Source organism: Microcaecilia unicolor, chromosome 3 (genome assembly GCF_901765095.1).
Source record: "Microcaecilia unicolor chromosome 3, aMicUni1.1, whole genome shotgun sequence".
In the NCBI taxonomy this organism is placed as follows: domain Eukaryota; kingdom Metazoa; phylum Chordata; class Amphibia; order Gymnophiona; family Siphonopidae; genus Microcaecilia; species Microcaecilia unicolor.
The window spans coordinates 200,932,817-200,955,090 of record NC_044033.1 but is presented as its reverse complement, the minus strand read 5'-3'; the positions used below and the strand labels follow the sequence as shown (position 1 = coordinate 200,955,090).

General features: G+C 45.8%; 1 protein-coding gene across 7 annotated transcripts in view; it reads left to right on the top strand.

Annotated features, from left to right (window-relative positions):
* The first annotated feature begins 14,495 nt into the window (after positions 1 to 14,495).
* The window catches only part of ADGRE5 (adhesion G protein-coupled receptor E5), an 82,206-nt gene continuing 74,427 nt past the window's right edge, over positions 14,496 to 22,274 (top strand). For all 7 annotated transcript variants that reach the window (XM_030197140.1, XM_030197138.1, XM_030197135.1 and 4 more), the window contains exon 1: positions 14,496 to 14,610. In XM_030197140.1, the coding sequence (XP_030053000.1) occupies positions 14,580 to 14,610 (31 nt within the window). In that variant the 5' untranslated portion in view covers positions 14,496 to 14,579. The remainder of the gene's footprint in view (positions 14,611 to 22,274) is intronic.

Genomic DNA, 22,274 nt, shown 5'->3' with positions numbered 1-22,274 from the left:
ATGGCTTCTGCAGAAAATCAAACAAAGCTGCCAAGACTGGGCAGGTTGCCCAGGGCTGGCAGCAATTCCCTGCTAAGCACCTGCAGGAGCCACCCAACTCCTCCTCCTCCCCCTCAGAACCTAAAGCAGCAATGCAGGTGTAACATGCCAAGCCATAGGAGTGGGCTCTGCTTGAGCACCCCCAATATTGAGAAAATTCCTTATACGGGTCCAGGAAGGGGTTGTTTCCACTGGGCTTAGCACCCCCAATCATTTTGAAAAGTTGGCTCCTATATGCTAAGCTCTCCTGTCTGTTCTAGCCAGAGAAGGAAGGACAGTGAGAGTCCTTTTTCCAGAAAAAATAACACCTACAAGCATCTGAAATCATTCCCTCAGTATTCAGATTCCCAAGGTGCACACAGGTAGACACTAACTGGATGGAGGAGTAGGCCTAGCGGTTACAGCAGGGGTTCCCAAACTTTCTCGGTTCATGGCACCCCCCTAGGCCATACATTTCCTCTCAGGTCTCCCACTCCCCATGGTGTTAAGTCCTACCTTTTTCTGGTGGGGATGCCCAAGCCCCTCCAGCAGAAGAGATCCACTACCCATGGCCTGTGTTCCGTGCTGCCCGAGCAGCGAGGAAGTTGGTGGCATGCTTCTTCACGCTGGGTTACCATATGGCTCCAGAAAAAGGAGGACGGATTGAGCCAGCCGGGTTTTACTTCCATTGCTTTCAAGCAATGGAAGTAAAACCCGGCTGGCTCAATCCGTCCTCCTTTTTCTGGAGCCATATGACAACCCAAGTTCAGCATGAACTGAGCATGCCAGCTGAAACATGCCAACTTGCTTGCTTGCTGCTCAAGCAGCATGGAGCTCTGGCCTTGGGCAGGGGGACCTCTTCAGCTGGTAGGGCTTGCTTGGGCATCCCCACTGGCCAGCCACAATTTTGGAAGGGGTCTGCTACAGCTCCCTTGTGAGTTCGCTGCAGTGCACAGTTTGGGAACTGCTGGGTTAAAATACTTGGCTGACAATCAGGGAAGCCTTCTTTAAATCTCCTTGTGATCTTGCTTGAGTCACTTAACCCTCCATTGCCTCAGGTACAACTTACCCCCCCCCCCCCCCATTACTAAGCCACGTGCTAATGCCACTGGCATTCCTGCGCAGCTTAGTAAACAGGGGGGTTAGATTGTAAACCACCTGAGAACAGGGAGATACCTGAATGTAGCTCACACTTTAAGGTGTGAGCTAAATCCAAAAACTTGAATGCACACAGACTTACAGCTTTCATTGAACAAGACATGTAAATAAATAAATCTGTCTACAAGGTTAGATCTGTTTTATTAGACTAAGGTGGAGAATTTCTTAAGCAGGTCAAACTGGAATGAGCAAGTCCAAGCCAAACCGAGATTTTCTGAGCTCAGAAATGAAACACAGATTACATGACAATGCTAAAGGAAGGCTGCCAACTGGATCCAGATTTGCAGGAGAGGGTTGATTCAGTCCTGGGTTTACCCTAGTGCATGCTGGGACTTGTTGTCTTGCCTTTCTTAGGGAATGCAATGGGGAAATCAGCACTACAAGTCCCTGCATGCAGTGGGGTAAACCCAGGACTGGATCAACCCTGTCCTTCGAATCTGGATCCAGTTGGCAGCCATATGCAAAAGTGAAGTGGGGGACAGTGGAGAGGGGGATTGATGTATTTGCAGAGGGATAAGAAAAGGACACGGAGACAGCAGAATTATGTCTTGCAGTGAGTTAAAAAAAAAAAACCTGACTCTCTGTTAAGTCCTTTTAGATTAATATTGAAGTATTTGATCATTTTTAGTTCAAATGTCTTATGTTCCTGCATAGGGTTACCGTATGGCTCCAGAAAAAGGAGAAGACACTGATCCAGTCTGGGTTTTGCTTCCATTGAAAGCAATGGAAGTAAAACCCAGACTGGCTCAATCTGTCCTCCTTTTTCTAGAGCCATATGGTAACTCTATTCCTGGATGCTCTGAATTTCCTGTTTAGGATCCTTATGATGAGACGATCACTGGTTCAGTGATCTAGTCATGGAAAATGTTCCTCAACAGAGTTGTGTGATCTTGTGTCTCTGTACATTTATCTTCTCTTTAACTTCTGGTCTGTCTCACCGGTGTAACATCCCTTCTCGTGTTGTTTTGCACTGAATAACATATGTGGTTTATGGTTTCTTGAACTCACTATATCGCCTTTCCTGAGACACATAACAAGATGGTTTACTAGAAAGGACCAAACAAGTAGAGTCTAATTCAAGGACGTATCCACCACTGGAGCTGTTTATGGAGAAAACGCTTTATTGATGCAACTGTAAAAGGACTCGATGCGGTCCGTGTTTCGGCATATAGCCTACATCAGGGGTCATATGGATAGTTCATCCAAAAGAGCCTATTTCACTTTTGAGCGAAGGACGAACCAAATGTCCGTGATACAGACAGATGGGCCAAAAAACATACACGAATGAATCCTCACTGACAAGCTCTGTGGGGTCTGCTCATGTACAGAAAAGGAGCAGACCCCCACAGATTCATAATTCATTTGTGTATATTTTTTGACCCGCCCATCTGTATCATGGACATTTGGTTCGTCCTTCGCTCATTCACCAGAAATGCAAGAAAAGATCTTCCTCAGATCCCCATGCAGACGTCACACTAATGCATATAAAATGTGAATACAGCACGGATGTCTGAACAGTAAATCTTCATCACATCAACATGCAGATTTCACAGCAATACATATAAAGTGTGAGTGCAACATGGATGGCTAAGGAACAAATCTTCATCAGATCCCCATGCAGACGTAACACTAATACATATAAAATGTGAATACAGCACGGATGTCTGCACAGTAAATCTTCATCACATTACCATGCAGATTTCACAGCAATACGTTATCAAGTGTGAGTGCAACATGGATGGCTGAGGAGCAAATCTTCATCAGATCTCCATGCAGACAACACATCAGCACATATAAAATGTGAATACAGCACAGATGGCTGAAGACAGCTGCAAACTTTTTAATGGAAAGTCAATTAGGACATACTAATAATGAAAGTATTTAGGAGACACAGAGAGAAGACCTAAGAGTAAGACCGAAACAGGAATGCAGCAGAGTAAAAATGAAAATGTTCATAATAGGCTGCAGATCCCAATCCCCCCTCAGGCACAGGACTGGTCTAGTTGAGGTCCCTCCTCTATTTTTGGTTTCTGTAAGGATTGCGGTTGCCAGAACTGGCAGAAAAAAAGCCTGAATTGGCTCAGCTCAGCCTGTGACCAGTATCTTGAAGCCATCTGAGAGTCCTCCGGTGCCTGCTAATCTTCACGTCTGCCCCAGGCGGCACAAGGACAGCGACAGTGGCATTCGAGAAATGTGTTGTACACTGTGATCCAGGTCTCCTATGGGTGCTGGAGCTTTTTCTCCGGGTTACCAGGTCAAGAGAGTCCTTCAGCCTTCCTGTGGGGTTGCATCAGTTAGCAAAGGAGAAGTTCCACTTCCCCCTTTGTAAAAAAAAAAAAAAAAAAGATTTCATTTGCACTCGGGGGAAGCCAGATTCAAATCCCACTTCCTACCAATGTTGGTCAAAGTACTGGGTTAAAGTACTTAAGTAAAAAGAAATGTATAGTGAAGAGCATGTTCAGTGAAAGTAAAAAAAAAAAAAAAGTTATTGCCTAAATATAATACGTTTTGAGTAAAAAGTCAAAATATCACAACTACAATGAATGCAACTATTGTTAATGTTTTTATCCCAACTTTACTGCTCTACAGTTCAATCCACTTTGCTTTTAGTAAAACTAAATTTTGAAAGCGACTGACACTCGTGCAAGAGTGCTTGTGAGTCGTTATTAAACCAGGACAACTAAAAAAAAGGTTCAAGAACTACACTAGCAGGAAGTGGAGCATTCAGTCTGTCTTCTGACTGGGTCTACAGGTACTGATCAAAGGAATCTCTGTCCGAAACACTGGACTTCTGTATAGCGAAGAATTCCTTTATCATCATCATCTGCATTAGAAGTGGTGCTGTCTAATTCATCACTTGCATCTTCATCGTTATCTTAAGAGCATAGGAGTAGCCATACTGGGTCAGACCAATGGTCCATCCAACCCAATATCATAAGTACATAAGTATTGCCATACTAGGACAGACCAAAGGTCCACCAAGCCCAGCATCCTGTTTCCAACAGTGGCCAATCCAGGTCACAAATACCTGGCAAGATCCCAAAAAAGTACAAAATATTTTATGCTGCTTATCCTAGAAATAAGCAGTGGATTTTCCCCAAGTCCATTTTAATAATGGTCTATGGACTTTTCTTTAGGAAGCATTCCCAACTTTTTTTAAACCCTGCTAAGCTAACCGCCTTTACCACATTCTCTGGCAACGAATTTCAGAGTTTAATTACATGTTAAGTGAAGAAAAAAATTTTCCGATTAGTTTTAAATTTACTACTTTGTAACTTCATCGCATGCCTCCTAGTCCTAGTATTTTTGGAAAGCGTAAACAGACCCTTCCGTCTATCCCTTCCACTCCACTCATTATGTTATAGACCTCTATCATATCTCCCCTCAGCCGTCTTTTCTCCAAGCTAAAGAGCCCTAGACGCTTCAGCCTTTCCTCATAGGGAAGTCGTCCCATCCCCTTTATCATTTTCATCGCCCTTCTCTGCACCTTTTCTAATTCCACTATTCTTTTTTGAGATGCGGTGACCAGAATTGAACACAATATTTGAGGTACGGTCACACCATGGAGCGATACAAAGGCATTATAACATCCTCATTTTTGTTTTCCATTCCTTTCCTAATAATACCCAACATTCTATTTGCTTTCTTAGCCACGGCAGCACACTGAGCAGAAGGTTTCAACTGTGGCCACCAGGTCACAAGTACCTGGCAGAAACCCAATTATTGTCATGGTGTCCAGTTTCAGAGAAGGCTTTCACAAAGTTGGAATCATTGCCTGTTGTTCTAAAGTAACAAAATATGAAAAGGAAACTTCACTCAACAATGTCTAAACTCAATTCAAAATCCAGAGTGAGAAATTAACTCCCTGTAATGTGGCACCATATCGGAAAGGTGGGGAGAAGAGCTCAGATGGACTCAAATGACTGCGGCACCATTAGAATGTTGCTGTCATTCAATGTTTTGACATTCAAACCACAGCTCACAGCGTCTATCATCAGAAAAAAACAGGGCCGCTGAGAGACTGAGCCGGGCCTGGGGCAAGGCCGCCCCCGGGGCCCCACCGCCGCCGCTGCCCCCAGTCTCCACCCACCCACCCCCAGCCCGGTCAACAGCCCCCCTCCGTCCGCCACCGGGCCCCCTGCATTCAAATTGGCAGCGCCTCACCTCCATGTGAAAACGCAGTGGCAGATCGCCTCCCTTCAGACCTTCCCTCCCTGTGTCCCGCCCTCGCGGAAACAGGAAGTTAGATCAAATGAGGGCTGGACACAGGGAGGGAAGGCCCAAAGAGAGGCAATCTGCCACTGCGCTTTCACATGGAGGTGAGGAGCTGTGGCGGACAGAGGGGGGGCTGTCGACGGAGCCAAGGGTGGGTGGGTGAGACCAGGGACTGCGGCGCTGGGCCCCCTTGGAGGAATTTATCTCCCCTGCCCCCCCCCCCCCCCTCGGCGGCCCTGGATAAAAACCCCAACCAAAACCGCTAATCAATTTTTGTAAAAATTATTTTTGGTGTAAGTGATTCTTGTCTAAAAAAATATTGTATTAGAAAACAATAGAAAGACATCCCAGCTATGCTGGGCCATGAATGATATATTTTGTTTCAAATAGCTAACAGCTCCCGAGGACGCCTTTGTGGCAAAACATAAAACTTGTGTAGAGCTAAGAAATACCAGGTTTGGCTGAAGAACAAAAGACAGATTACTCACATCCTTACCGTTTTATTGTCCTAAGAAGTCAAAGGAGAAGATTAAAGTGGAATGCCAAATTTTAAAACTGTTGTTGAGAGCATTACCCATGGAGCAATAGAAAATCTACTATTGGGTGATAAGCTTATCCGATGTCTGAATTGAAAGCACATTCATTTGAGCAAGGTTTCTTGATGGACCTCTTGCACTAGGACTGGGTCCTAGAATTTGACTCAATATGTGACTCTATTACGGGATGTGGATGATTGAGTGGGTGTGAGGAAATTTAAATATTTGTTTTAGAAATTGTTCATAGATTTTTTGATATATAATAAAGGTTGATACACATGAACATAATATGGTAAATATTTATTACACATGTTTAGTATATTAGTCATTTTATAAAAGAGAACTTTCTATTGTTTTCTAATACTGCTTTTTGAGAAAGTTTTGTAGTAAGTAGTAGATTCCTATTTTTTATGTACAAAAATATTGTGACATATTATAATTCCAGTTCACATTTGTAGCAAAATTCATAGAGCTAAAGTAAAACAAGGGTGTTCAAAGGCAGTCCAGTCGTCTCACATTCTGATTTGGTGCCACATTACAGGGAGTTGATTTCTCACTGTTGTTGTTCTAACAATTTGAGCAAATTCGGTGCAGAGAAGGGCAATGAAAATGATAACAGGAATGGGACGACTTCCCTATGAGGAAAGGCTAAAGCGGCTAGGGCTCTTCAGCTTGGAGAAAGGATGCCTGAGGTGAGATATGATAGATATAAAATAGTGAGTGGAGTGGAACAGGTAAACATGCACAGGCAGCTCCTTGTGACTCTGGGCAAGTCACTTAACCCTCCATTGCCCCATGTAAGCCGCATTGAGCCTGCCATGAGTGGGAAATAAAATAGATACTATTGGAGATTCTAGATGGAATGTTGCTATTCCACTAGCAACATTCCATGTAGAAGGCTGCGCAGGCTTCTGTTTCTGTGAGTCTGACGTCCTGCACGTACGTGCAGGACGTCAGACTCACAGAAACAGAAGCCTGCGCAGCCACATTGGTGATCTGCAAGGGCCGACTTCTACATGGAATGTTGGAATAGCAACATTCCATGTGTAGAATCTCAAATAGTAGCAACAGTGGAGGAGTGGCCTAGTGGTTAGGGTGGTGGACTTTGGTCCTGAGGAACTGAGTGCGATTCCCACTTCAGACACAGGCAGCTCCTTGTGACTCTGGGCAAGTCACTTAACCCTCCATTGCCCCATGTAAGCCGCATTGAGCCTGCCATGAGTGGGAAAGCACGGGTACAAATGTAAAAAAAAATAAAAATAAATGAAGCATCTGTTTACTCTTTCCAAAAATACTAGGACTAGGGGGCATGCGATGAAACTACAAAGTAGTAAATTTAAAACGAATCGGAGAAAATATTTCTTCACTCAACGTGTAATTAAACTCTGGAATTCGTTACCAGAGAATGTGGTAAAGGTGATAGCTTAGCAGGGTTTTAAAAAGGTTTGGCCGGCTTCCTAAAGGAACAGTGCATAGACCATTATTAAAATGGACTTGGGGAAAATCCACTGCTTATTTCTGGGATAAGCAGCATAAAGTGTTTTGTACTTTTTTGGGATCTTGCCAGGTATTGTGACCTGGATTGGCCACTGTTGGAAACAGGGTGCTGGGCTTGATGGACCTTTGGTCTGTCCCAGTATGGCAATGCTTATGTACTTATAATATTTTTGAGAACTGATGCAAGAATGTCAAATGTATGGGAGCCCTTCAGTCTTAAGGCCAGAGAAGCAGACTTCCTTTCTAAAGACTATCAATCCAGTGGACAGTCACCCCAATGTAAAATTTTCTTTGAGATGACCAGCAGTCTGTTCACCATGAACTGCAGCCAGCTTCAACTTCATCTCCGCTTTAAAGTGACCCAACTCATCACTGTTCTGTTTGGCTGGAGACCAGTAACCAGGCAACAAACACAGGCAACTCCACTGTTAAAGATTATATTCACGGAACAGCAAAATTTAAGATGAGACAATTCACTGTTTGCATGATGAGGTTTGCAATAGCAAAATCCTGTCCCAGTTTTAGTGTTTCATTTGGTTTACCAAGGAATCATCATTTACCTCTTGCTTCCGCTTTTGCTTTTAACTGCAAGCATCAGATGTAACTGAGTAAAACTAGTAAAACTGGTGAAATTATTACTTCAGTAAAAGTAACAGTAAGAAATGTTTCCTGTACGTACTTCTTTACAATTTACTTAAGTACAATAACTAATTACATTTACTTAGTTACTAAACAACACTGCTCCTTGGGCAAATCACTCTATCTTCTGGTTCCCACTGGGGTAAGCAACAATGCAGTCAGGTTTTCAGGATTTTCCCCAATGAATATGTATGAGATCTATTTACATACAATGGAAGCAGTGCATGCATATTCATAGGTGAAATCCTGAAAACCCAACTGGGTTGCGGCCATCGAGGACCAAGGTTGCCTATCCCTGCTGTAAGCTCTTTGGAGCAGGGGATAAAGCTAAAAGCACTGTAAGCTGTCTTGAGCATCATTTGGGAAGGTGGATAAACATACCTGAAAGGTGTTATCATTACTACAAGTCCCAGCATGCAATGTTCCAAAACCAGGGCTGTCCTTGATGATGCCAGCTGACAAATGTTGCCCCTCTCCCCCTCTGCTGTGCCCCCACTCCTCTTCTCCCCCTCTGCTGTGCCCCCACTCCTCTTCTCCCCCTCTGCTGTGCCCCTCTACTCTTCTCCCCATCACTTCTGCCATGCTCCCCTTCCAGCTTCCCTCTGCTCCACTCCTCTGTCACTGTTTTACAATCCTCCAATCTCTTTTTGAAACTTTAGGTGGCTTTAAAGCCCCCTCCTCATGGGTGCTGAAATCTTGGGATCATGGGGGGGGGGGGGAGCCTTACCCCTAGACACAGCATATCAGAGTGGGGGGCGTGGGAAGGAAGTGCTGGATACATGGGATCAGTTATCATGGAATCCCAACAGCTGGGAAGTGGAGAATGCGGGGGCAGGAGAAGTGAGTTCACAGAAAGGAAATTCAGACCTTCAGGAATTACAGATTTTTATTCTCTTTCCTGTCTCTTTTTTTCTGCACTATAATTTAATCCCAGCACAGGCCTGCGAGGGTTAACGTCAGCTGACTCCGGCAGGGAACGGCCTTTTGCAGGGCTTTAGGCAATAAAAATATTTTCTTTTACATCAGATGTGCAATAAATCCTGTGACTCTCACCCACACAGTCAGATACCGATACTCTCTCACATACACTCAAATATAGACACGCACACAGACACAGACCTGCTCACACAAACACAGTCAGACAGACACACACACACACACACACACTCAGATGCTCTCTTACACACATTCCAACTCGAATGCAGACACTTTCTCACCCATACTCAGATAGTCTCACACATACTCAGACACATTCACACCGATGCTCTCTCACACTCAAAGTCACACAAACATGCTCACACACACACCACAGTCAGACACAGACATGCAAGACACGCTCATCCACTCCAATACAGACACACTCATATATACTCACCCAGTCCGATATAATCTGGCACTCACACACTTACACTCAGATAGTCACTCTCTCACACAGACACTCACACTCAGCTATACGCACAGACATTCTCACAGCCTCAACGGGTTTGAAGCCAGCACAGAACCTGTTTGTTTATTTATTTATTTATTTATTTGTTGCATTTGTATCCCACATTTTCCCACCTATTTGCAGGCTCAATGTGGCTTACAATATTCTGCCCTGGCTATTGCCATAGCTGAGTAAAGATGCAATTTATTTATTTTTTTTCTTATGTCATTTATACCCCACCTTTTGCCGCAGTGTTGCAGCCCCAAAGCGGCTTAACAATGAACTAGTGAAATAAATACAATTAAATAAACTGGATGGGCTGAAGATAGGACCTAAAGTGGTGAACTGGATTAGGAACTGGTTGACGGACAGACGCCAGAGGGTGGTGGTGAATGGAGTTAGCTCGGAGGAGGGAAAGGTGAGTAGTGGAGTGCCTCAAGGATCGGTGCTGGGGCCGATTCTGTTCAATATATTTGTGAGTGACCTTGCCGAAGGGTTAGAAGGTAAAGTTTGCCTATTTGCGGATGATACTAAGATCTGTAACAGAGTGGACACCCCGGAGGGAGTGGAAAACATGAAAAAGGATTTGAAGAAGCTAGAACAATGGTCTAAGGTCTGGCAATTAAAATTCAATGCGAAGAAATGCAAAGTGATGCACTTAGGGAATAGAAATCCACGGGAGACGTATGTGTTAGGTGGCGAGAGTCTGATAGGTTCAAACGGGGAGAGGGACCTTGGGGTGATAGTATCTGAGGATTTGAAGGTGACGAAACAGTGTGACAAGGCAGTGGCTGTATCTAGAAGGTTGTTGGGCTGTATAGAGAGAGGTGTGACCAGCAGAAGAAAGGGGGTGTTGATGCCTCTGTATAAGTCGTTGGTGAGGCCCCATCTAGAGTATTGTGTTCAGTTTTGTATTGTGTTCAGTTTTGTAGGCCGTATCTTGCTAAGGATGTAAAAAGAATCGAAGCGGTGCTAAGAAAAGCTACGAGAATGGTATGGGATTTGCGTAACAAGACATATGAGGAGAGACTTGCTGACCTGAACATGTATACCCTGGAGGAAAGGAGAAACAGGGGTGATATGATACAGACGTTCAAATATTTGAAAGGTATTAATCCGCAAACGAACCTTTTCCGGAGATACGAAGGCGGTAGAACGAGAGGACATGAAATGAGATTGAAGGGGGGCAGACTCAAGAAAAATGTCAGGAAGTATTTCTTCACGGAGAGAGTGGTGGATGCTTGGAATGCCCTCCCGCGGAAGGTGGTGGAGAGGAAAACGATAACGGAATTCAAACATGCGTGGGATAAACATAAAGGAATCCTGTTCAGAAGGAAAGGATCCTCAGGAGCTTAACCAAGATTGGATAGCAGAGCCGGTAGTGGGAGGCGGGGCTGGAGGTTGGGAGGCGGGGATAGTGTGGGGCAGACTTATACGGTCTGTGCCAGAGCCAGTGGTGGGAGGCGGGACTGGAGGTTGGGAGGCAGGGATAGCGCTGGGCAGACTTATACGGTCTGTGCCAGAGCCGGTGGTGGGAGGCGGGGATAGTGCTGGGCAGACTTATACGGTCTATGCCAGAGCCGGTGGTTGGGAGGCGGGGCTAGTGCTGGGCAGACTTATACTGTCTGTGCCCTGAAGAGCATAGGTACAAATCAAAGTAGGGTATACACAAAAAGTAGCACACATGAGTTGTCTTGTTGGGCAGACTGGATGGACCGTGCAGGTCTTTTTCTGCCGTCATCTACTATGTTACTATGTTACAATATAATAGCTAGGGTCGAAAAACAGGGAAAGAAGGGAAAGGGAAGAGGGACTATGATAGACGGCAGAAATCCAGGCGAGCCAAGAGGGATGATGAAGATCCAGGTAAGACAGAGGGGCTGGAGCAGGTCCAAGCAAGACAATCCCCAAACGAGCACTGAGAAAAACAGCAGCAGCAGCAGGCGGACAGGAGAGAGGCAACGATCACCAGAGGCTGATGAAAGCTGAAGACCAACGGCGCAGGTACCAAGATGGTGGATCGAACGGTCCTCCTCCGCAGCTCCAACCGTCGGGGCCTTCCAAGCCAATTAGTAATTACACAAGAATATGAGTAACATAGTGAGATAAAGCATCTGTTATCTTTATGATCCAGGAAACATATCCAGCTATTATCTCAATGTTATTGCAGTGACAGGTTTCTTTTGTCATTTTGGGAGAAGATTCTATAAATGGCGTCTAAATTTAAGTGCTGAAAAAAATGAGCATTGAGCACTATTTCATATACAGCGCTCTGAGTTGGGAACCGTTTATTGACCAGCGCCTAGCCAGGATCCGCGCTCAGCTTTGGGCAAGAGAATTTACAGTAACTGAAACCTGGTATAAATCCTCACACCTAAATTAGGCGTCAATCCCTCGAATTCTATAATACTGCATGCATCTTTAGTGACCGCCCCTGATCCGCCTATGCTCCTCCCATGACCACGCCCCCTTTTCACTTACGCACTAAGAGAATTACGCACGCATCTTTACTGAATAGCTTAGCAAGATGCACACGTAAATCTACATTGTTGCCAATTACCAAAAATTTATTGCTAGCGCCCAATTATTGGCGTCAATTGGCTTGGAACAACCTTCCCGAGTCCTTACGCCAAGCCCCCTCCCTGCCCATCTTCAAGTCTTTGCTTAAAGCCCACCTCTTCAATGCTGCGTTCGGCACCTAACTCTTCCTCTCAGGAATTCCAGACTGCCCCAATTTGTCTGCCCCTATCGGTCTGACTGTTCACGTGTCCTTTAGATTGTAAGCTCTTTGAGCAGGGATTGTCTTTCTGTGTTAAATTGTACAGCGCTGCGTAACCCTAGTAGTGCTCTAGAAATGTTAAGTAGTAGTAGTAGTAGTTGTTACACAATTAAATTGGGCACTCACACAAATCTGCGCATGCAATTTGAGTGCCATATGTAGAGTCCGAGAGTTAATCTTCATTTGAAATGGGGAATAAATGTCTTTGAACCTGCCATGTCCTTGTCTTGCTCAGACCATGCCCCTTGCTCAGCCCAGGCCACGCCCCCTTGCTCCACTCAGGCGACACCCTTGCTCCACTCAGACCGTCCATTGCTCCTCTCAGACCACGCCCTTTGCTCCGCTCAGCCCACATCCCTTGCTCTGCTCAGGCCACGCCCTTTGCTCTGCTCAGGCCATGCCCTTTGCTCCACTCAGACCACGCCCTTTGCTCTGCTCAGACCACACCCTTTGCTCCGCTCAGGTCAGACACCTTGCTCTGCTAAGACCACGCCCCTTGCTCCACAGACCATGCCCCTTGCTCTGCCCTTCCACTCAGGCCACATCCCTTGCTCTGCTCAGACCACACCCTTTGCTCCACTCAGATCTTGCACCTTGTTCCGCTCAGGCCAGACCCCTAGCTCCGCTCAGCCACGCCCTTTGCGCCTCTCAAACTACGCACCTTGCTCCATCCAGACCATGCCCCTTCTCGCTGCCAGTTATTAGTCATATATGAGTGGGAAAGCGCGGTACAAATGTAACAAAATAAATATGCATGTAAATATAGCATTTTGTGATCTACCTGCGTAAATATATTTGCTCCACATGAACCTTATTCTACCACAACATCACTGTGTAACTGTTTATATCGGAATTGGTGAACACCTTTACGGTACTATGTAAATAAATAAAATAAATAAATGTAAATACTACCCACATCCTTCCCTGTGCCCAACCACCGGCAAAGTATTACCCTCCCATCATGGCATGTACTGTTCAACTAGTCGGTAATCAGTAAGGGGCCATTTTTATGTGAATGTTACCGGATACGCGAGTGAATGATTAAGGGATCCTTTTACTAAAGGGCATTAAGCTGTAACGCGCTTTGCATGTTGAAAAACAGAATGCCGTGAAACGTGTTAAATGTGGCACTTTTCCAGTTAGCATGTGCTAACTTGCACATTGGCTATTTTTTTTACATATATTTTTTAGGGAAGGGACATGTCATGGATGGAGAATGGGCATGGAAACATTAGCTAGCGCGTTCGCATTGGTTTGCACTAAAGGGCTGGTGCTGAGTTGGCACAGGAGCAAGTGGTGCCTCCGAAATAGGAGACAGTAAGTGATTGTGCATTAACTTTTTACAGATAAGGTGCGCTAATGCGAATATTAACACGCAACCTGAAAAAAAGAAATCATTGAAGAATGTTTTAAATGCTGTATTGATTCTGGGCTTAGTGCATAGGAAAGTCCCATCTTAAAATGCGCTAAGCTCAGATTCTAATACACTTTAGTCAAAGGGTCCCTGCACACCCCCCCCCCCCCTAGTAGCCTAGTGGTTAGTGCAGTGGACTTTGATCCTGAGGAACTGAGTTCAATTCCCACTGCAGCTCCTGCTGACTCTGGGCAAGTTACTTATCCCTCCATTGCCCCTAGTACAAAATAAGTACCTGAATATATGTAAAACACTTTGAATGTAGTTGCAAAAACCTCAGAAAGGCAGTATATCAAGTCCCATTTCCCTTCCCTTCCCTACCCCTTGGCTGTGAAATACTGCAAAGCCTCATTCTCCCCTCCCCCCCCCCCCAAAAAAAAAAAATATATATATAAATTCCAGTGCTGTGGAGCAATGAGGGACATTGCTGTGCCCCCCAGTCATTTGCAAAACTGTCTCCCATGCCCCCCCTACCAGACAGCATCATACACAGAGCTGAAGGAATCCTTACTAAGGCACAACCCACCTTCTTTCTGTCCTTCCAGAGGACTTCTTACCACTCCAGCTTCACACTTCTGTGCCCAGCCTTGCAGCCGGGTCTCTGCCTGTTGCCCCAGCTGTTTCTGCCAGCCAGCTGTGTGCACAAAGACAGCCTGGCACGGATTCCACATGTCTCTCTCTCTCTCTTCTCCCCATACACCCAGGCTTTCTCCATCCCTCCCACTTTGGCACCGGTTTGATGTGTCAGCCCATGCGTCTTCCTGGGAGGGTCCAGTGAAGCCTGTCACTACAGCTGTGCCAGCCCCTTGCTGCCCTCAGTCTGGGGCTGAACGTGGTGCCAGCCGGTGGTCCTCCGGAGCTTCTCTGCCCTCGACTTTCCTACTCACCCTTTGGATTATGGATTTAGTAAGAAGTTTGTTCATTCTGGGTAAGGACAGCTGTATTTCACTGTGATATATGTCTCTGTTTTAATGGTAACTCTGGCAACTTATCTTCCAAATCGATTTCTATGGGAAACTTAACTTAGATCAGAATGGTCATCTGTCTGTCTGTCAAACAAGCCTCCATCTGTCTGTCCTTCCACTGTCTGTCCTGGATAAACTCCGGCTTTTCTGCAAACTTCTGGTGCCTCTTTTGCCCTGGGATTGATGGATCTCATGTAGGCGTGGAAGTTCCCTAAGAAAACGAAAGAAAGGGGAGTAATTGTGTTTCTGCCACTACACCACTTCTGTTTCATTTACTGCTGGGGAACTTAACTGCTGCAGATATTAAAATCAGAGTCAAATCTTGAGTCAGCAGCCACAGTGCAAGCAAAAAGATTGCAGAGCCTTGCTGCCATGTTCTTTCTTCACAGAGATTTAACCAGCTAAGCCTAGCTTTTTATTCAGGCTCTCCTTTTTTCCTACTGCATGGGAATGGATTGGGAAGCACAGGCTGTGTTGTCCTGGCACTTGGTAGCATCAGACGGTGCTTAAGGACGTTTCCCTGTACCAAGAGACTGCAATTTATGAGTCAGCCATGGATCAAGGACAGAAGTATTAAAGCAGATGTGAATGAGGGATCAGAGGGGTAACTTCAGATACCTCAGAAAGAGGGAAGTCTTGCTTGGGTGTGTTTTATTTAAAAGTTTTTCAGCCTGTCCTGCCATGCAGGAGGCCTGTGTGCAGCTCCTGACTGGGGTCTGGGGATGTGGAAGTGGTAGCAACCCCTCAAGACCCCTGCCTTTGGAGGGTTGATAAGTCGGACAGATTCTCCAGTCAATGATACCTACTGGCTCGCTCAAGAATGTGATCACGCCAGATACTGAGTGTCGCCAGGATGGCAGACACGGTTGGGAAGGAGGGTAGGGAATAAAATTCTCAGTGGTGGTGAAAGAAGGAATGTGGTGCCAAAGCTGGTCCTAATTAAGCTGGAAGTCCAAAAGAAAAGGCAGGAGCTACAGGGAAGAAAATAATCCCCAAACTAAGGACATTGTTACCGGTGGAGGCATCAATAGAACCAGGAAAGATCTGTTCAGGTCCCACTGCTGCTCCTTGTGATCTTGAGCAAGTCACTTAACCCTCCATTGTCTCAGGTACAGACCCGAACCATGAGCCCTCTGGAGACAGGGAAATTTATTTTATTTTAGTTGCATTTGTACCCCGCGCTTTCCCACTCATGGCAGGCTCAATGCGGCTTACATGGGGCAATGGAGCGTTAAGTGACTTGCCCAGAGTCACAATGAAGAGACCCAGAAGAAGGGTGTTTTTAGAAGGATCGGATCCAAAGAAGCGTAGGGGAGATTAGGTAGGAAAACCAATGCTGGGCTGACTTCTACAGTCTGTGCCCTGACGGAGGATGAGTAGATTTGGATGGGCCGAAGTGGGGTTTTTCGGGTGCTTTGACAACGACTTCAGAAATTTTAGAACAAGGCCAGTGCCGGGCAGACTTCTACGGTCTATGCCCTAAAAATGGCAAGGATAAACCAAGAACAGGTTTTCAAGATAGTGCTACATATCTGATGTTCCATGCCTTTGACAAGCTTTCCAGTTTCATAACATAGTAACATAGATGACGGCAGATAAAAGACCTGTATGGTCCATCCAGTCTGCCCAACAATATAAACTCATTACATATGGTACGAAGCGTTACATCATATGATGTAACACTTCGTACCATATGTAATGAGTTTATATTGTAACGCTTCGTACCATATGTAATGAGTTTATATTGTTGGGCAGACTGGATGGACCGTACAGGTCTTTTATCTGCCATCATCTATGTTACTATGTTATGAAACTGGAAAGCTTGTCAAAGGCATGGAACATCAGATATGTAGCATTATCTTGAAAATGACATCAGAGAGAGAACCATATGGTCTATCCAATCAGCCCATCCATGCCATCTACTCTCCCTATCACTCCCTTAGAGATCCTATGGACTTGTCCCAAGCTCTCTTGAATTCAGATACTGTTTTCATCTCCATCACTTCCACCTGGAAGTCATTCCACAAATTCATCACCCTTTCCAGGAAGAACTATTTCCTCAGGTTACTTCTGACTCTATCCCCTTTTACCTTCATCCTATGTCCCGTCGTTTCAGAGCTTCCTTTCAATTGAAAGAGACTCGCCTCCTGTGCATTTATCCCATGGAGGTATTTAAATGTGTCTTTCATACCTCCCCTCTCCCACCTTTCTTTGAAAGTATACATTCTGAGATCTTTAAATCTGTCCCCATATGCTTTATGGTGAAGACCACTGGCCATTGTAGTAGCCGCCCTCTGGACCAACTCCACCCTGTTTATATCTTTTTGAAGGTTCAGTCTCCAGAAGGTCTCACCAGAGTCTTATTCAGAGGCATCATCACCTCCTTTTTCCTACTGGTCATTCCTCTCCCTATGCACCCAAGCATCCTTCTAGCTCTCGCTGTCGCCTTTTCTACTTGTTTGGCCACCTTAAGATCATCACGATCCCACCCAACTCCTGCTCCTCTTTCACACGTAAAAGTCCTTTCTCATGTTATAGACACCATCAGAGGTGTCTATCATCCGCCAAAAGACAAACCTTACCAGAGAGCCATTCAGCAATATCGCTTACAAAAATGTTTAAAAGAACCAGCCCAAGAACCGAACCTTGCGGCCCACCACTGGTAACGTCCTTTTCCTCAGAATGAGCTCCATTTACCACTGCCTTCTGCCATCTACTCATAGTAAATGACAGCAGATAAAGACCTGTACGGTCCATCCAGTCTGCCCAACAAGACAAACTCATTTTACATGGTATGTGATACTTTATACCCGAGTTTGATTGTCCTTGCCATTCTCAGGGCACAGACGGTAGAAGTCTGCCCAGCACTCTTCTTGTACTAAGTTCTGGAGCTAATGTTGAAGCCCCTTAAAATTTACACTCAGCCCATCCCTATCTATTCAGTCATGATCTGCGTACGTCTAGTAGCGCTATAGAAATGATAAGTACTAGTAGTAGACCAGGGCGTAGACTGTAGAAGTCTGCCCAGCTCCCATTTTGTTTCCCAATTACCGACGTCGCCACCCAATCTCCGCTAAGATTCCGCGGAACCATTCCTTCTAAACAGGATTACTAACCCAGTCAGTCTCTTTAGGGCCTATACCGAGGGTACTCAGTTTATTTTTTAGTCATCTAGGCAGAACCATGTAAAAGGCTTTGCTAAAATCTATATACACCACATCTAGAGCTCTCTCTTGATCCAACTTTCTGGTCACCCAGTCAAAGAAATTAATCAGATTTATCTGTAAAGACCTGTCTCTAGTGAAACCATATTGCCTCAGGTCCTATAATCCAGTGGATTACAACAACTTTATTATTCTCTGTTTTAAAAGCGTTTCCATTAATTTAATTACCACAGAAATCAGACTTACCGGTCTGTAGTTCCCAACCTCTTCCTTACTTCCACTTTTGTGGAAAGGGACTACGTCCACCCTCCTCCAGCCCTTTGGGACTATCCGAACTCTAGAAAGCATTGAAAATTTCAGACAGTGGAGCCTCCAGAACTTCCCTAACTTCCTTCAGTACCCTCGGATGTATCCCATCCAGCCCTCTCATATTGATTCTTGTCACTGCTTGCCTCTTGACTGACACCAGCTCCCTTGGAGAGGTGCTTTGAGAAAGTATGGAGGGTTTTCTCCTCCAGTGCCTGGTTACAAGTGTACTGGTATTGTGCATGGATTAAATTGGGGGTTTAAAACCCAGGACTGGGTTAAGCGGTTTGACCCTCATCTCCACCCTCCACCCCAGAACACCCAGACCCCTACCCTCCCCCAACAAACTGGAGCTAGGATCTGTATTTCACCTGGGTTAGCTCAGAAAGGCTGATTCAGTCCTGGCTTCACCTCCCCCCCCCCCCCCCCCCCCTCACAACATGTAGCGAATTATAGTTCTGCTTTCCCCTAAGAGCGTGAAGAATTAAACCATCATGCTTGCAGCAGAGTACAATTAGGACTAGGTTATTGTCTACAGGCATCAGAATAACCTAGGGGCAGCCCCAAATGATTAATTTTGCAAAGAAACAAAACCCACCGGGCTTTGCTTTTAGCTGCTCAGTTACTGAACAGGTGCCTGTGGCTCAGCTGTGGTTCAGGGAAGGAAATTCCCAGAGCTGTGTAGAAGTCGCTAAGCATCATATCCTCCCACGGAAAAAGTTGCGCTCTTTATTGCTGTAGAGAGAAACTACTTCCCCCGCCATGAGTCCTTTCGAAGCACGCTTGTTCCAACTTGCTGCACCAGGAAGACGGCATTGGATGAATCCCATCTGGAGGGACTGATTGGACCGCAGCTGGGAATGGATGCGGTTGTGTAGGCCAACCAAGACTGACCGAATGTCAGCGAGGGTGAAATCGGTTCCACCATGACTAGTGAAATGATGTCCTGCTAGCCTTCGTGACCTTGGCATTCAAGGCACATCTCCATGGGGCATCTTCATTGATCCTGTGTGAAGTCAGTGCTGCTCACAGTAGCCAAAGCTCTATGGTGGGGAATGTTTTAAAACTCCTGGGCAGAACCAGCTTTTCTTCCAAGCTCCATAAGTGTTCCAGGGTGATTTGTTTTTATCAGGCACGGTCTGGATCCTATTACCTCTCCAGGTGGGGCGAGAGGGAGTTAATGGAAAAGCGCAAACCTTGGCTAGGTGGCATGGAGTCAGGGGAGTCCCAAAATCTTCACTGGTTTAGGATTTCAGAACCCACTTTACTAAGATTCCCTTCTCCCCTCTTCCCAGGTTTTTCCATATTTCTGGACCTGTGTTTCCAGCCCCCTCCCCTCCTCTGGAGCAGGGCATCGCTGTGCTTTTTGTAATGGACTCACTCTGTTGCACCCTGGTTGCTTGCTGTAGGCTGCCCATCTCACTAGAGGCTTTTCCGCTTTTAAGCCAGCTTCTCCTTTTTGGTTTTCAGTTGAATGTTCACACCGTTGAGCTTCTGAAACCCATCCCGTGTTCCTGTTTTGGCATTTTGTTTCCTGGGTTCCGCCCATTTATAACTTCATCATTCATAAAGTTCCCCAAGGGGGGAAACAGTTCTCAATGGTTACGTAAATTCCCAAGAGCAGATCTTTAGCAGGGGATTGAAATAAAAGTGGGAGAGGATGGGGGGCAGGGGGAGAAGGGGAGAATGGGATCAGAGAGCAGGAAGGAAGAGGAATATGGAGAGCAATACAGACTATATCAGAAGATAAGGATTGCCTGGTCTCTGTGGGTTAACACAGTGTCCCGTCCCCCCACCTCTCTCATTCCTTCACCCTTCCGCTGTAGCTAGGGTCTATTTAGTTCAGGACTCTCCAAACATGTCTTGGGGTCCCCATAAGTCAAGGTTTCAGGATATAAATATGCATGAAGCACATTTGCATATACCAGGTTTCCATGATGCTGTAGGTTGCCTAGGAGGACAGGGCTTAGAAGCTTCAATTTAATGTAGAATGTTTGCAGGTTTCTAAATCATAGTCGCAAGAGACACATAATTTTGGTGGCTCAGAGCAGGAGCCCCTATAATTTAAAAACCACTGTACTTTCACCCTTACAATGTGGCTGCGAAGGGTGGTGGACATGGAAAACATTTTCAGTTCATTTTCAATTTGTTTGGCCTTTTGGGGGTCAATTCACACATTTGTATGAATAAAACATTTTTGATCCACTTTAGACCCATCATTTGTGGGGTAACATGTATTACATTCATTTTGCATGTAGTCAATATTTTCCAGCATGCTAACAAGTGCGCACCCCCACTGTGTCACATTGCTTTATTTAGACCCTTTGATCCATTTCAGACAGGATTAAGAAGGTTCTGCCACCCCCCCCCCCCCCTTATCCTCACCAGCTCTAGGGGAAAAGATCAGACTAGATTAAAAAAAAAAGGTTTAAAATGCAAAACTGAAACAGGAATAAGAGAGAAAAAGTGAATCCACTATACATACCCAAACTTTCACTCTTTCTGCACACACCACTTCCTACATGCCACAAACACACGTGCACACATTCTAGTTTACACAAACACACACACATACATGCACACCCTCTTCCTGTCGCAAACGCATGTGCACAAATTCTGGTTTTCACAAGCACACACAAACCTTCTTCCTGCAACAAACATATGTGCACATATTCTAATTTCCACAAACAGTTGCACAGCTCTTTCACACCACACATTTCACATCCCTGCCCTCATTGCACAACCACATGAACATTGCCTCTGTGTCACAAGCAACCACTAACTATATAGCACAGATAATTACATCTCCTTGCACACCATAAGCACCAGCTTCTCTGCCTGTAAGTGAATGCCCTTGAGCTATTTAAACGTTTCTATCATGTCTCCTCTCTCCCTCCTCTCTTCCATGTATATGCTGGAGGAGAGGAGGGAGAGAGGAGACATGATAGAAATGTTTAAATAGCTCAAGGGCATTCATGTACAGGAAGAGAGCCTTTTCAAATGAAGGAGAGCTCTGGAATGAGGGGGCATACGCAGTGGCGTTCCTAGGGGGGGCTGACACCCGGGGTGGATCACCGATGCGCAGCGCCCCCCCCCCCCGGATGTAGAGCGACCCCCCCCCCCGGTGAAAGTACACCCCCCCCTGTGAAAGAACCCCGCACCCAGGTGCACGCCGCTGGGGGGGCGCCGCGCACGCCTGTCCGTCATTCGTTCCATGCTCCCTCTGCCCCAGAACAGGAAGTAACCTGTTCCGGGGCAGAGGGAGCATGGAACGAACGACGGACAGGTGCGCGCGGCACCCCCCCAGCGGCGTGCACCCGAGGTGGACCACCCCCACCGCCCCCCCCTAGGAACGCCACTGGGCAAACGACAAAGTTAAGAGGGAATAGGCTTAGGAGTAACCTAAGGAAGTATTATTTCACAGAAAGGGTGGTGGAGGCGTGGAATGGCCTCCCGGTGGAGGTGGTGGAGTCGAGGACTGTTCCAGAATTTAAAAAGGCATGGGATAAGCATGTGGGATCGCTTAGGAACAGGAAGAATTAGGAGTTACAGAGGATGGGCAGACTGAATGGGTCATATGGCCTTTATCTGCCCTCATGTTTCTATGTTTTCTAACCTCCTTCTCCTTCTCAGGCATTTCCACAAATGGATGAACCACAAACACACTCACTGCTTCCATTTCCCCCCTTTCTCTCAGTTTTGCTGTACTTTTTTCCCCCATGACCCTCCTTTCTCCTCCCCTCTGCCTATCCCTTGTTTCTCTCTATTATTCATTGTACTCAATTTCCTCTCCTTACTGACCTCTTCCTACCACAAAAATATCTGGTGATCAGATGTGATGGGAAGCCAAAAGCAGTGGCAGAATTCCAGCAAGTCTGAGATAGACACAGAGGGACCATTAGCGGCAGGGGAAGGGACAGACGCCTGAAGACTTGTGACAGCACAATACACAGGCACTAATGGGCAGAGACTGGGAAAGCTAAGTTTCCGGATCAGAGTCATGAAAATGTAGAAAATGAAGGTAGAATAAGTCTGTATCACCTATCTAGTCTGCCTATGCCCTATCCCCCTAATTTTAGAAAGTTACACATACAAATTTGCATAAGTTAATTTAATAATGAGCAGATAGTTGGTTTTAATGAAGCAGTAATAGGCTA